The sequence below is a fragment of the Dama dama genome, chromosome 22 (genome assembly GCF_033118175.1).
Source record: "Dama dama isolate Ldn47 chromosome 22, ASM3311817v1, whole genome shotgun sequence".
Lineage (NCBI taxonomy): Eukaryota > Metazoa > Chordata > Mammalia > Artiodactyla > Cervidae > Dama > Dama dama.
In genome coordinates, this window is record NC_083702.1 from 54,766,684 (window position 1) to 54,782,446 (window position 15,763).

The window sequence follows — 15,763 nt, forward strand, 5'->3', positions numbered from 1 at the left end:
AAAAGCTTACTTGGACCCCTGGAATTTAAGGCTTCACAACTGTTTCATCTTTGCTTTCCTTTAAATAATGTGGACCCCAGTCATTTTTATCAAGAGATTCTCATTTACTGAGTACACTTTGAAATTCTTTTTATAGTATGATTATAGTTCTTACTACGAAGAAGGTATATACTGTATATAAGCTGTATATATAGTACTTTAATTTTCTGTAAATAACTATACTTTTGTTAACGAATTGTTCTTAGAAAGTTTAAAAATATTTTAAATAACAAGTCTGGTCTTCTTTTAATTGTTACCAAAGTCTCATGTATAGTTTTATGGTTAACAGATATACAGATCATCTCATAGTGTACTTATGTATGTAGAGTTGCTTTAAGCTATTGAAAGTTCACAGATGTCTTTATACTTCAACAGTATACTATGTTTTCTCTCTTTGGGGAGAAAAGAATGTGAACTCACAAACTGTTACAAACCTGTGCTGTTTTCTGGCTTCTTCAAGTTCAGAAGACATGCCATACCTCTTAAGAGTACCTATGGTACTAAATAATATTACAGGTGGTTTTACAAAGTAATTATTTCTTCAGGGCATATAATAGTGTATGTAGCTAATGTATACAAGGCTTACATTTGTTTTCATTTTTTATATATAGAACTAATAATATCTAAATAAGCTGCCTTTAATAGTTAATAAATATATTTTCTCAAACAGAGAGGGCTATAAATATGTAAATATAGCTATTCAGATATTTACTGAAACATATTAGGTTCATATTCAGATTGTTTATAGTTCTCTAGTTTTTAGGTTTTAGTTTTATTCCTACATAATTTAGAAAATATTTTGGGGAAACTTAGTTACTGATGCAAAATAAAATGTATTTGCTTACTTTATGACTTTATTGTTAAAAATATTTAAGTTTTCTTGAGTGGGGAATGACAAATATTTAACTTGCAGTGACAAGGCAGCTTTAAATCTTTTAGAGCTCTGCGGTAGCCCCATCTACCCAGCATGCGAAGACACCACAGACTTCAAATGCTCCTGATCTAAATGACGCAATTGTGAAACTGTTCAGTGACTTTGATGTTAAAGAAACCTCCCATCATTTAGTGATTTCTCATCTAGATCTACATATATGTGATGATATTCATGCTAAAGAAAAAGGTAATAAAAACTGCTATTTGAAACTATTTTGGTTTTCTCTAAAATTTACTGCACATCTGGATTGTTTTTCATATGTAATAAGTAGTCTGTACTCTTACAATAACTGGTCATAATTTTATCATTCATTGAGATACATAGATGAAAGGTATAATTTTAAGGATTATATATTGGTATAAAATTTTACTTTGCTTTGATAGTTAGTGCCTCAACATAATTAATTGTTAGCTGTCAATGCTAATGTTTTTTTTTAAAAAAGACTGACATCCTTAGAAGATTAGACTTGCCTTTGAATTAGCTTTTTCATAATTTTGAAATTGTTCATAAATTAAATTTTAGTACATACTCAAGTCATAATTATTTGCATATGTATTTTCACTTGATTTTAGCCCAAAGGCTGAGAAGTGATACATGTATATTTTCAGCATTATAGTTGACATACTATTTTCCACCCCCATGTGCATATAAACACAACTATGTGACTGTTTAAATTTTTTCTGTCTCCTTACTCCAGATCTTCCCTAAATTTGGTCAGGAAGCCAGATTCCAATTAGGAAAGTGTTTTCTTTTAGCTTTAGCTTCTCTTATTTTTCCTTATTTAATGAACACAGGTAATGGGTTAACAGGGAGGTGCCCTTGGTCACTTTGAAAATCTGTACTCTAGGTGCTAGGCATTTCTGTATATCCTTCAGAGCGTCCCTGGCCCATAATTGTTAGAAGGTTTCAGTGTCCTGCTTCTAAGACATTGGTTCTCAAACCTTGATGAGCACGAGAATCAAGCTGAGAAATCTTTTATTTATTTTCATTTGTTAAATGTTTACTTCTTTTATGTTTTGCTGTGTTGAGTCTTCATTGCTTTGTGTGGCTTTTTCTGGTTGCAGCAGGCGGGGGTTGCTCTCCGTCATCGTGCATGCTTCTCATTTTAGTGGCTTCTCTTGTGGCGGACAGGCTGTAGGTGCCCCGGCTTCAGGAGTGGCAGCACATGGGCTCAGCAGTTGCAGTTCGTGGGCCCGAGAGGACACAGGCTTCAGTAGTTGTGGCACTCGGGTTCATAGTTGCGACTTGTAGGCTCTGGAACGCTGAGTAGTTGTGGGACACAGACTTAGTTGCTTCACAGCGTGTGGAGTCTTCGCAGACCAGGGATCGAACCTGTGTCCTCTGCATTGCAGGTGGATTCTTGTTGGCTCTGCCACCAGGGAATTCCAAGCTGAAACTCTTTTAAATGGAGGTATCTAACCTGTGGGCCTCAGACCTGAATCAAAAACTATGTCTATGAAATTTGTTGCTGTGAATTTTTATAACCGTTGAGAGTGAATATTGAGACCAGCCCCTGATACTTAGCCATAGAAGTTATCCTGCCTTCTCAGGGCAGCCAGATATCAGCTGCCAGATAAAGAGCAGAAAAGGTTAAAGAAGATTTGAAGTTTGGAGAGATTTGTTGTCTTTTGTTTGTCTACCTTTGTGTCATTCAGCTTATAGGTGGAATCTTCTGCTTTAGTGATATTTGAAAGGCAAATCAAAAAAAAGTTAAAACAAACCAAAATATCAAAATGAGGGGTCAAGGTTAAGTGATAAGCCAAAAAACAGAGAAAAGTGTTTTCTAAGCTCTTTTACATTCCTCATTCTATATTCCCTTATCAGTTCAGTTCAGTTCAGTTCAGTCGCTCAGTTGTGTCCGACACCGTGGACTTTGCGACCCCATGGACTGCAGCACGCCAGGCCTCCCTGTCCACCACCAACTCCCGGAGTCTACTCAAACTCATGTCCATTGAGTTGGGGATGCCATCCAACCATCTCATCCTCTGTCATCCCCATCTCCTCCTGTCTTCAATCTTTCCCAGCATCAGGGTCTTTTCAAACGAGTCAGTTCTTCTCATCAGGTGGCCAAAGTATTGGAGTTTCAGCCTCAGCATCAGTCCTTCCAGTGAACACCCAGGACTGATCTCCTTTAGGATGGACTGGTTGGATCTCCTTGCAGTCCATGGGGCTCTCAAGAGTCTTCTTGACCACCACAGTTGAAACGCATCAATTCTTCAGCACTCAGTTTTCTTTATAGTCCACTCTCACATGCATACATGACCACTGGAAAAACCATAGGTTTGACTAGACGGACCTTTGTTGGCAAAGTAATGTCTCTGCTTTTTAATAAGCTGTCTAGGTTGGTCCCTTATAGAATAATATAAAAGCTGTTATTTAAGGAGAAAACCCCTCTGCCAAAATAGCTTTCTCACACTACAGATCTATAATCAGTTCTCTGCTCTTCTAAAATCCAGAAGGGCCCGAAATTCTTTTTCATAAGTTTGTAAAGAGTTTATTTTCTGGCACAAGTTTATCCATGGAGCATGTTGCTATTTATCATCTTTATTTTACCCATTTAGTGTAAATACTTGAGTTTTGCTGAAGAATTACTGTCTTTCATTACTTTGTGTGAACTTTCCACGTGGTGCTAGTGGTAAAAGAACCCGCCTGCCAGTGCAGGAGACCTTAAGAGACACGGGTTCAGTTCCTGGTTTGGGAAGATCTGCTGGAGGAGGACATGGACTGGACCACTCCAGTATTCTTGCCTGGAGAACCCCATGGACGGAGGAGCCTGGCGGGCTGTGGTCTGTAGGGTCGCACAGAGTAGGACGTGGCTGAGCGACTTAGCACGCATGGCTTGGTGCTGCCTCAGAACCTGCTGCCAGTGGTGTGTGTGTGTACAAACACACACACACTCTTACACACATACCATATTACTTTACTAAAAAGCTGAGGCAGTTCTGAAACACTTGGCTCCAAGTGTTTTAGATAAGGAATTGTAGTTCTGTGCTAGAAATTCTGCCAGGTGAGATAAATTGGAGTTAAATTAATATAGAGAGTATGTACATAGCTTTATACTAATTTGTATTTGTTTAGTCCATGCTGGGTTGTTTTATTTTTTATTACTTTTGTTTTTGCCTGTGCTGGGTCTCCATTGTGGTGCCCAGACTTCTCACTGCAGTGGCCTCTGTTGTAGAGCTCACGCTCTCGGCACACGATTTCAGTCGCTGCAGCGCATGAGCTTGGTGGTTGTGGCCCACGGGCTCTAGAGCGTAGGCTCAGTAATTGTGGCTCATGGCCTCAGCTCCTCCACAGCATGTGAAATCTTCCTGGATCAGGGATCGAACCCTTGTCCCCTGCATTGGCAGACAGATTCTTAGCTACTGCACCACTAGGGAAATACTGTCCAGGCTGTTTTAATATTTGATTTTTATGTTGGAGTTACACTGACTGTTTACCTTTGGATTTTTTTTTAACCTTTTTATTTTTTTCCTTCTAGTTTTATCAAGATATAATTGTCATGTAACACTGTATAAGTTTAAGGCATACAACATATTGATTTGACTTACATACGTTATGAAATGACCATCATAGTAAATGTAGTGCCCATCCATCATCTCATATAGACACAAAATTAAAGAAATTAAAAAAATTTTTCCTTGTGATGAGAACTCGTAGGATTTATTTTCTTAACAACTTTCATATAGAACATACAGCAGTGTTAATTATATGTATCATGTTGTACATTATATTCCTAGTACTTACTTATCTGATAACTATGGAAGTTTATACCTTTTGACTGCCTTTATCCTGTTCTCCCTTACCCCGTCTATTACTCATGTACATGTGGAATCTAAAACACAAAATACATGAACAGACATAACAAAATAGAAACAGTTTTAGATATTTCCAATCTTAATGTAGCCATGTGACTTTAGATAATTCACCTAAACTAGTAGATTCAGTTGCTTCTTCAGTAGGAGGCAAGATGGTGTAATGTAGTGGTTAAGATTTCCTGGTTTCAAAACCAGCTCTGCACTTACTGGTTGTACAACCTTGACCTATTTAATTTTGTTAAGTAAACAGATTAATGTTACCTGTTTTATAGGTTCGTCATGAAGAACAAATAAGTACACTTAAAATTTTTAAAACAGTGCTTGGCATCTGACTAGGGCTGTAAATATAAAAGTTCTGCTATTCTTGTATCTTCACCTTTTAGCTTAGTACTTGCATATGATAAGGACTCAATAATATTTACTGGATTGAATGCATTTCCTAAAATCCTGATTGTATTAACTTTGGTAACAGAGACAGTTGTCACTGCTTGGACTGCCGGTGTGGTAAATGAAATGTTTCTGATATTTGCTTAATCCTTCTTTCTCTGTCTCTCTTTCAATTTCATTTTTTTTTTCTCCCCAGAGTCAAACAGGCGTGTCACTGGAGGGGCTATGCAGCTGTCCTTTACACAGCTGACTATAGACTACTATCCTTATCACAAAGCAGGTTTGTGTAACAGTTTCTTTAAATTACGTAACTCTTGCTTTTAAATTTTATAGCCGATCTATTGCATTTGTTTTTATTTAATTTTTTAAGGAGAAAAGAGATCAATATTTTTTTCCCCTGGCCAGTATCTTATAAAGAAAATATAATTGCCATAGAAAACATTCATGTAGTTTATGTTGAGGTTTATGTAGATTATTAGCAAATATAATTGTTAGAAATTGAGAAAGATTAGAATATAGAAGACTACATTTGTACTGTATTGTATTTTGTTAGCTGTGACAAAAGAAAGTTATTAATATGTTTTGCATTTTAAATTATATATATTCAAAAATCAAAAAAGAAAGAAAGCAAAAGGGTAACAGTGATTTTAGTTAAGTTGTAGGATTCCAGGTACCTTTTTTGAAACTTTTCTGTACTTTCTAAATTTCATCAATAGGTAAGATTTAATAGATTCTTTAATAATCAAATATTGATAGGTATTCCCCCTCGCCAAATAATGAAAATGAAAACATGTATGTTTATGGCCAAATTAAGTAATTTGACCTTATATCCATTTTTGCATTTTGGTGGTATATGACTTTTATTTTTTAATTCATACAAATAAGGAAAAACAGATAGCTATAAAGAGTTTTCTAGGACTTTTAAAACATGATCAAATTTTTCTCTTCACAAATTTCAATCTCCCAGTATTGTTCATATTTGTGTTCGTACCTGATAGAATTTAAAGATTGTGGTATTTAGAGTTTTGTTTGAAGGACTTTGTGTTACTTTGTCTGTCCTCCTGATTCATTGGTTACTTACATATATTGAATATAATTTTTACCATAGAAATCTTTCTTATTTGCGAGGTAAAACTTGTAGTCATAAAGTAGATTTTATTTTCTTAACCCTTTTACGTAGATATTACTTCTCTTAGTTGCTACAGACAGACTTAATAATCCTGATTTAAAATTTTTCCTCCAAAGATATATACATACCAGTATATCAGCAGTTACTTTACCACATGTCTCTGGTGAAGAACCTTTTTTTCTGTAAGGTATTTTCCAGGATTCTGTCTAATGGGGTTAGGCCGGGTGGGTGAGCATTTAATGAAGCTTGACCGCCAGTGCTGCTGCTTATCAAAACTTGAGTGATGGTCTGCTAAGCCTGGGTTCTAGATACAAATCCTCCCTGGTGATTTTCTTTTGATACTCTCCCTCAGTTCTAAATATTTTACTCATATTTTGTGGGAAGATTAATGTCTGTAGTCGGTGAAAGCTTCAAATTTATTGGAAGATTAAAGAATCCCTTGAGAAAATGAATATATTACTAGAAGCTTTCAGTTCAGTTCAGTTCAGTTGCTCAGTCGTGTCTGACTCTCTGTGACCCCATGGACTGCAGCACGCCAGGCTCCCTCTCCATCACCAACTCCCAGAGCTTGCTCAGACTCATGTCCATCGAGTCGGTGATGCTATCTAACTATCTTATCCTCTGTCATCCCCTCCTCCTCCCACCTTCAGTCTTTCCAAGCATCAGGGTCTTTCCCAGTGATCAGTTCTTCGCATCAGGTGGCCAAAGTATTGGAGTTTCAGCTTGAGCTTTGCTATAATGGAATATGTGAAAAGTGCATTTTTCAGTGAAATACTTGTTATTCATTTTACAGGAGATAGTTGTAATCATTGGATGTGTTTTAGTGATGCAACCAAAACAAAAAATGGATGGGCCAACGAATTATTACATGAATTTGAGTGCAACGTGGAAATGCTTAAACAGGCTGTGAAGGATCATAATGTAGGTTCACCTCCTAAATCCCCAACACATGCCTCTCCCCAGCACACACAAACAGGTATTTTACCTTAACAACATTATGTCACTCCCCTAATACTAATTGTGTATGTGTATATGTGAGGATGTATGTGTATGTTCACCATATGATATTTTCTGTAAATAAGTATTGTGTTTAATTAATGTCTAAGAAACCTGTACCTCATTCAGATCATAGGATTATAGATAGAAGCGCTTTATAAATTAATATGACTAATAGAAGTAATACCCCTGTAGAATATTACAGACTCCTAAGTGACAGGTAGGTTTCTCTTTTTAACAGGAGTTCTACCAAAAGTTATTGTATGAGAGTTTCTTAAGTGTGATATAAGTATGATTCCCGTTTGAAGAATAATCCTCACAAATAAGAAACTAATCATCATAGTAACTTACATTCTTATATCAGTTTATATGTAAAGTGTTTCCACATATGTTATCTTGTTTGAGAAGTTAGGGCTCATGTATATTTCTAGTAGCTGATTAACAATAAAAGAGTGACTGTTAAAAATAATTTTACTCTAAATTGAAAGGAATTTTTGTTTACCGCAGAGAAAGATTCAGCTCTGAAAGGGGCTTCCAAAAAGCCTTCAGCGTTATCTCAACAATCCAAAGTGAAGTTAATGTCTAGTTCTGTTGTGGTTAGACTTGCTGATTTCAATATATACCAGGTATGTTTTATTTTTTACATTAAATCTTCTGATAAACACCTTTAGTATCTCCTGCAAGCAGCTCTTATTAACTGTGCCACCATTTTATTTATAAATATCTTGACCAGCTTTGTGAAATGACTAAATTAGAATAGGAAACACCAGTTCATTAATTTTTGTTTGCATGGTTACCCAGAATTGGGCAAAATGTGAGGTTAAGTGCTCAGTTTCCCGTACTGCTAAGCCTGCACAAGACTTCTGACACCAGCTGTAGGTTTTTGGATTTCCCTGAATGGCCCACAGATTCGAGAATTCACTAGAAAAACTCACAGAACTCACTCAAATCAGTCATGCTCAGCATCTCATTCATTACAGGGGAGGGATATGAATTAGACAATAGGAAGAGAGCCCAGAGTGAAGTTCGAGAGGGCTCCAAGTTCGGAACATCCTTGCCTCCCAGGATGAACATTTAATAATTTGCATGACATATTGCCCATGTAGTTGAATACAGTCTCTATGGGTGGACTTGATTCCAGATGACACAGCCTTCACCCTCTAAATACCACTAAGACTATCAAGTGTGGTCAGTCCCATTCTGAGTCATCTTGTGAAGCATATACTATCAGTTGTGGTCTCAGAGGTCTTCCATGAATAGGAAATTCCAAGAGTTTAGAATTAGCTCCCAGGAGCAGGAACAAAGACCAGACCTCTCTTTGGAGGCCGGATTCCATATTACACAAAGGTTTTCATGGAGGAAACTAAAATACAGTTTTTGCTTAATCAGACTAAGTATTGGCTATCCTGTGAACATTACTTTATAGCTAAGGACTCTGTCCCATTTATACTAACAGTCTTATTCAGGCTATAATTATACAACAGGGTCTGATATCCCAATCGTTGAGACCAACACAATAGGGACATGACCCTTTTTTTTTTAAATAAAGGATTTCAAGTATATATTATCATTTATGAATTATTCTGGTATATTTTGATAAATCTATGTCTTTGAAACTTGGTTTTATCGGAAAAGTTTTCATTTTACTTAGTAATTTTTGACTGGGGCCAGTTATGTCCTGCAGGGGACACTTGGTGATGTCTGAGGACAGTTGTCACAACTGGGGGGAGGTTGTCACATCTGGAGGGGGTTGCTGCTGATGTCTAGTGGGTAGAGAGTGATGCTGCTGAACATTTTACAGCCCCCACAGCAAAGAATTATCTGGCCCAGATATCAATGATACCATTTTGGAGATGCATTGATGTAAGAGTTATTTTCTTATTGTACAATTGTCCCTTTCTTAATATTCTATATGTAATGTATTATATTTGAATAAGTTCATATGGAAATGGGGAAGGAGGATCACCTGTAGTCCTGTATGATTAAGGATGAAGGACAATAAAGAAATCCCACATACACAGAGAACCAAAACAGAGCAAAAGTAACTGGAAGAAAATAAGATAGTATGTTCATCCCAGTTTGGAAAACTTTTTAACTATTAAAAAGGAAAAAAACTATTATCTACTAAAATAACTTGACACTCTAGAGTTGAAAAGAATTTGTTTCCATGAGTACATAGAAAAACTTATTAGATAATATAAGGGACTGACTTAAATTTAAGAAGACTATACAGATAATCAAAAGTCATCTTGTGATTAGCAATTTATAAAAGGGAAACAAACCAGTGAAGAGTATCTACTTTGTGTGAGAAATATACATGTTTGTTGAATGAACAACAAAAAAAAAACTTTGAGATACATCCCTGGGTCTGCTAATAAGCAAGCATAAATAAATGAAATTGATAAGATGCTATCTGTTGAACTTTGGAGAGATTTGTATACATGCTTTTGATATAATTAGCTGTTTTGTGGAGAGTGAAAGATGTGTAATGTGAATCTTAAAACTAATAGTTTTTTTGGAAGAAAGCTCAGACTGTATGACAGGTGCATTTATAGTTGTACTCTTGTTTTTAAATTTTTATTGTGGTAAAATATATATAACATTTATCATTATAGCCATTTTTAAGTGTACAGTTCATTGACATTAAGTATATTCACATTATTGTGTGATTATCACCACTGTCCATCTCCATAATTTTTTTATTATTCTAAACTAAAGGTCTGTATTTAGTTATATTATTTTTCATAATAATGAATTATAGTAAAGAATTATTATGAAATGCGTAGTTGGGAAGTAGTCTAGTCTTTAAAACTCGAATCTTGTCCTGACTCTGCCATTTATATATTTGTACTATCTTACAGAAATATTTTTTGTTGTAAGCCTCAGAGTAGTAAATTTGCAAAGAAATTTGTACAGAATTGAGTTTGTAATTGATGAGAATCCAAAGAGGTTTTGGTTTTATAAATTGATTTGTATTATTTTAAAACAGTTTAATGTGAAATTAAATATATAATAAAGATTACAGTGGCAGTTAATTATTGGAAATAGTTTTAAGAATTTGAAGTGATGTTTGTGTTGCATAAATCTTTGGTGGAAAGGGCTTTGTTTCATGTTACTTCAATAAACTTAATTTCTTTTTTTAGGTCTCTACAGCAGAACAATGTCGATCTTCCCCTAAAAGTATGATTTCTTGCAATAAAAAATCCCTGTATCTTCCACAAGAAATGTCAGCTGTCTATATAGAGTTCACAGAGTATTACTATCCAGATGGGAAGGATTTTCCAAGTAAGAGCATTCCCTGTTTGGTGTTTGTTTGTTCATTACTCATGAAGTTTTATTTTTCCTTGCTAAGTTTTTGAGTTTTATAAATGTGAAAAAAGAAAAACAAGTCTATTGTTCTTTACCCTTATAATCATTGTGTTTTGTATATAACTCTAGTAGAGCATTTTTACATACTTATTTGTTTCTGTGTTCTTTTTCCTTACTAGCTTGTAGCATCCTTCATATCAAGAACTGTGTACTATTCATGCTTAATTTTATTCCTGAGGTTTGACTCATTTTTGTTCTTAGCAGCTGTTGTTAAATGAAAGAATGAATGAAAGTTAGATTATTTGTAGAATAAGATCAATGTTTTTTCTTTAGTAAAACTCATTTATATTTCATTTATATAAAACTAAATATAGTAAACTGTAATGTAATCATTACATAGTAAACTATAATGTAATGTAATCATTCATTTTAAACTGAATGAAGTTACCCGTTTAGCTATAGAGAATTTGGGAGGCTGGATTTTGATACCCAAATGTATACCTTGGACAACTTTTAGCACTTGTCTTTAGTTAGAAACATTGAATTACATGAATTTTTATTTGTAAGCTACTTTCAGACTATACATTTGTGTTCTTTGCTGTTGTCTCAGTTCATCTGATTCTTCAAACAAAAATTTGCCTTTGTTCATGTAGTACCTTTTTCATTATTTTGGTTGAAAATCATAGTTGAAAAAAGGTGTTTAAATGAAATGGCTTATGTTATTTTTAATTTTAAATGGGTTAGTTTTTAAGTGGAACTCCAAATTCTCTGGGCTACTTAGCCCATTTGTTTACTATTCACTTAATATAGGTTTTTAGTTTCAAAGGGAATTTCTGATGCTCATGTCTTTTTTGTAAAAAAGAAGATAGCCTGGAAATTAATTTGAAAAAAAAAATCAGACTATTTTATTTCAATCCTCATTTGTACCAATTGTTTAGGATCTAATCCTTACCATCTTCATGCTTTTCAGTGGTCTTTTTGTATGTTTCAAATGTGTTTTCTCTTCTACCTTCTTGACAGAAACTGAAAATTAAGATAGGTTAAGGCATTTGTTCAGCACCTCATAAAGAATAAAGTGGCACAGCTGAAACTCAAGTATAGGTTTTCTAAATCAAAATTCTTCCCACCCCATCCCATCCTCACCCCCAAATTGTATTTCACTGCCCTCCAGTTGTTTACAGTCATTTATCTGTAATTGGATAATCCCTTTGTTTCCAACACCCCCCATTGTTTTCCTTAAATAATGTCTCATTCATTGAACTAGTAATTTTTCTTCAGAGTAAAGCCTATAGTTTCCAAGATTTCTGACTTCTAATCTAGGTTTATTTTTATCAGTTTTGTTAATGTGCACCAAGGAAATTAAAATATTCTATAATCTATACATTTTCTTTTGATAAAAATATAAAATTCCTTCACAGCAATTTGAATCTGAGCTCCCTAATATTTAGGAGTGAAACTGGTTGGTTATGTTTAGCTACTTTTAACTTTTTATTATGGAAAATTTCAAACATATACAGAAATAAAGAGCATGGCATATTGAATCCCTTTGTACAGGGATTCGTTTGCAGTTCTCACATTTCATCTTTCTGTTAAGTGCTCCAACTTTAAAAATGTATAATCTTTTCTTTATGATTGTAAATATTACATGCATTCATTATATATTGTATATAAAGAAAATCCCCCCCCCCCCAAAAAAAAATGCCCTGGAACCTACAGTTTAGAGAGAACTTCTGCTAATAAAAGTGTATCAGTTTGCTAAGACTACCATAATAGAATACTACAGACCGTGGTTTAAATAACAGAAATTTGTTTCCTCACAGTTCTAGAGGCTGGAATTCTAGGTCGAAGTGTCGGCATGGTTGTTACCTTGGAGACCTCTCTTCTTGGCTTCTAGATGGTTATCTCCACACATGGTCTTTTCTGTGTGTGTCCGTTTTCTAGTCTCTCATTATCACACCTGTCATACTGGACTAGGGCCCACCCCTATAAACTCATTTTGACCATAATTGAGTTTTTAAAAGGCCTATCTCCAAATACAGTTATTCCTGAGGTATTTGGAGTTAGAACTTCAGCTTATCTATTTGAGGGGATGCATTTCAGACCATAACAATAAGTATAGTGTTGTTAGTCCTGTTTTTGAATGTATGCATTTGTTTAACATACTTGATTTACATTCTGACCTTTCCCTTTAATGATGCTAGTTTTCTACAAGTTTATTTTAAATATCTTTAATAGCTTACGTGATAACCTAGTTCATAAGCAGAGCCCTGTTAGAGACTGCATATAGATCTTTTCACTGCTTAGTGTACTGAGTTTCTTCCTCTGTCCCAGATCTGCGGTCAGAGTTCTTCTGTTCTTCTGGACTACATTTACTCTCTAGTTCTCTCTGTGACTGCCATTATCACTAATCTATATTTGAGATTCCCTCTTCTTTTTTCCCCAATGTGATTACCTCAGCAGCTCACCTCCTTACTATCCTCCACATCCCCGATAAGATGTCTCTGTTGTACTTTAATTTTTCTACTTTCATATATGTCTCTTGTAATCACCCCTGAACTTTTAAAGGAAAGATCTGTGACCTTTTTTATATTCTTTGTGCCTAATACAATACAGTAAATGTAGTTGGCTTCTTTGAATCTGCTGAAAGAAAGTAAATGAATGAAAGAAAACAAATCCTCTTCAAGACATTGTTACAATGTCATTTCTCTACTGGTATCTCACACCTTGTGTTTATTTTCCTTAAATTAGCATACTTTAAAAGTTCTAGATATTCATACTGTTTGCTTTGGTAAAAGTAAATAGGTCTGAAATTTTGGAATGAAAGATCTTCATCAAAATACTCTGAAAATGATAATGGCTTTTATGAAGCAATAGATACAGATTTCAGGGAGTGATACACTCTAATTATGAATATTAGTTTAACATGAATTAGCACTAAAACGTTTATTCAACCCATAAGAGTCCAATGTTTTGGAGGATCTATGAGTGTATTTGTTTGATTATTCAAGATATACTTGATTTTTTACTTGGTACCAGATACTGTTCTAGGCTTAGGATTAAGTGGAGAATAGAACTTGTGAATTGTCCCTCCTCAAGGAGAACTGTCTCACTTAGCACTTTCATAAGAAATTAGTCATTAGGCTTGGTTCTTTCATTTTAGAGAATTCAGATTAAGTCAGGTAGTAAATCATTGTAGAAATACGTGACTGAGGATCACAACTTTGATGTGATACTTTGAGCAAGAAGGTAAAATTTTTGAAGTTTGCTTCTTGGTGACTGTAACATTAGGGAAAGAAATCCAAACAATACCTCTTATTTATGCAGTCAGATTTAGATCAAACTGTATATTTTTCTATTAGTGAAGCGTTGAAGAGGTTTCCTGTCTCTCCAGACATGTTTGCTACCATCCCTTTCCAGATATAGTATCACTTAAATTTTGTAAATAACACTGTAAAATATTTTAATGTCAATGTGGGAAGAATGAAGCTTAAACATGTATTTTCTGTTCTCAGGGAAGATTTAGAACTATCGGTTTATTAAAATCTTTCTAAATTTTTTTTCTCCGCAGTTCCATCTCCCAACCTTTATAGCCAGCTGAATGCACTACAGTTTACTGTGGATGAAAGAAGTATTTTATGGTTAAATCAGTTTGTGTTGGATTTAAAACAAAGTCTTAATCAGTTTATGGCTGTGTACAAGTTGAATGACAATTCAAAATCTGATGAGCATGTTGATATTCGAGTCGATGGCTTAATGCTAAAGGTACCATATAAACAAGTGGCTGTGAGAATAAGACCATTTTTACAGAAGAAAAGTTAACAGCATTGTAATTTCCAGGATTTAAGATGGGTACTCAAATATAAGTCAACTTCATTGCAATCTTAATTTTAATTTTAATCTGTTTTCAATTATAGAAGCTTTAAGGGACTGCTTCCTCTCTTTTCCCCATTCCTTCTTTCTCTACTTTTCTTCTTTTTTTATTTTTTCCACTGCTCATCCATTTGGAGGTGAGCACTAGAGATCAGTTGTTTTTTCTTTATACTTTGTTTTATTTTTGACTACACTGGGTCTTCGTTGCTGTGCTCAGGCTTTCTCCAGCTGCCGTGAGGGGGGCCTACTCTTATTGAGGTTTCAGGCTTCCCAGCGTGGCGGCTTCTCCTGTCCAGAGGGTGGTTTGTAGGCGCCTGGGCTGCAGTAGTTGCAGTGTGTGGGCTCCGTGGTTGTGGCTCACAGACTCTCCAGCGTGGGCTTCAGTGCTTGCGGCGCATGGGCTTAGTTGCCTGGCAGCATGTGGAATCTTCCTGGACCAGGGATTGAACCTGTGTACCCTGCATTGACAGATGGATTCTTAGCTACCACACCACCAGGGAAGTCCTAAATGTCATTTTTTCCCCCTGCTTCTTACCAGAGCTGATAAAAATTTTTTTAATAAGGGTAAATAATACAGTGAAGTTTTAAAATTGTGTCTGGGCTTTAGTTGCATTTATTCTGTTATTAACGTCTAGAGGTAATGGAAAGTTCCTTTTTATTGCCACCAGGTAGTTGATAATCAGGATTCCATGGATATTTGAACTTTAAAGGAAGGAAGCTAAAAAAAACAATAGTATAGTTTGAACTCTTTGTTGTAAATATTTTGAAGACTGGGCTTTATTATCTGTAGAAAATAATTTTGGTAAATAGTTTGACCTATACTCCTATGTTTATTTTCTTAATAGTTTTCTCCCGAATAAATTACTCAAATGACAATTATCCAGTCATTCCATTTACTTATCTAGTGATCCTCTAGATCACTTGAATTTAAAATATCATGACAAAAAATTCTCTTTTCCAAACTTGGCACTTAGATACTTAGGGCATAGTATATATACACACACTCAGGGCATACTAAACATTTAATAATTTATTTACTTGATTTAATTCAGTTTTGTCCCTTTTATTTTGTGATAGTCTAAAAATATCTGTGTTATGTACATCTTTCATTGTGGTTTTTTTCCCCTTTGGTTCTTTTCTTAGTTGTTAATCATTTAAGCCTTTTTTATTTGGTTTAATAAGATTTGGGGGGAGAGAATATTTTATGTCAGGATAGAAAAATACTGTTTTGGGGGAGAAATGTCAAAAAAGGATTTCTGTGCTGTCACATTACTTTACCTT

The 15,763-nt window shown here is 34.9% G+C and overlaps 1 protein-coding gene across 2 annotated transcripts in view; it reads left to right on the forward strand.

Annotated features, from left to right (window-relative positions):
• Positions 1-15,763, forward strand: part of BLTP3B (bridge-like lipid transfer protein family member 3B) — an 85,862-nt gene that overhangs the window by 44,629 nt on the left and 25,470 nt on the right. For both annotated transcript variants that reach the window (XM_061125559.1, XM_061125558.1), the window contains 6 exons: positions 979-1,159; positions 5,375-5,458; positions 7,101-7,283; positions 7,811-7,929; positions 10,447-10,588; positions 14,181-14,374. In XM_061125559.1, coding sequence (XP_060981542.1) covers positions 979-1,159; positions 5,375-5,458; positions 7,101-7,283; positions 7,811-7,929; positions 10,447-10,588; positions 14,181-14,374 — 903 coding nt within the window. The remainder of the gene's footprint in view (positions 1-978; positions 1,160-5,374; positions 5,459-7,100; positions 7,284-7,810; positions 7,930-10,446; positions 10,589-14,180; positions 14,375-15,763) is intronic.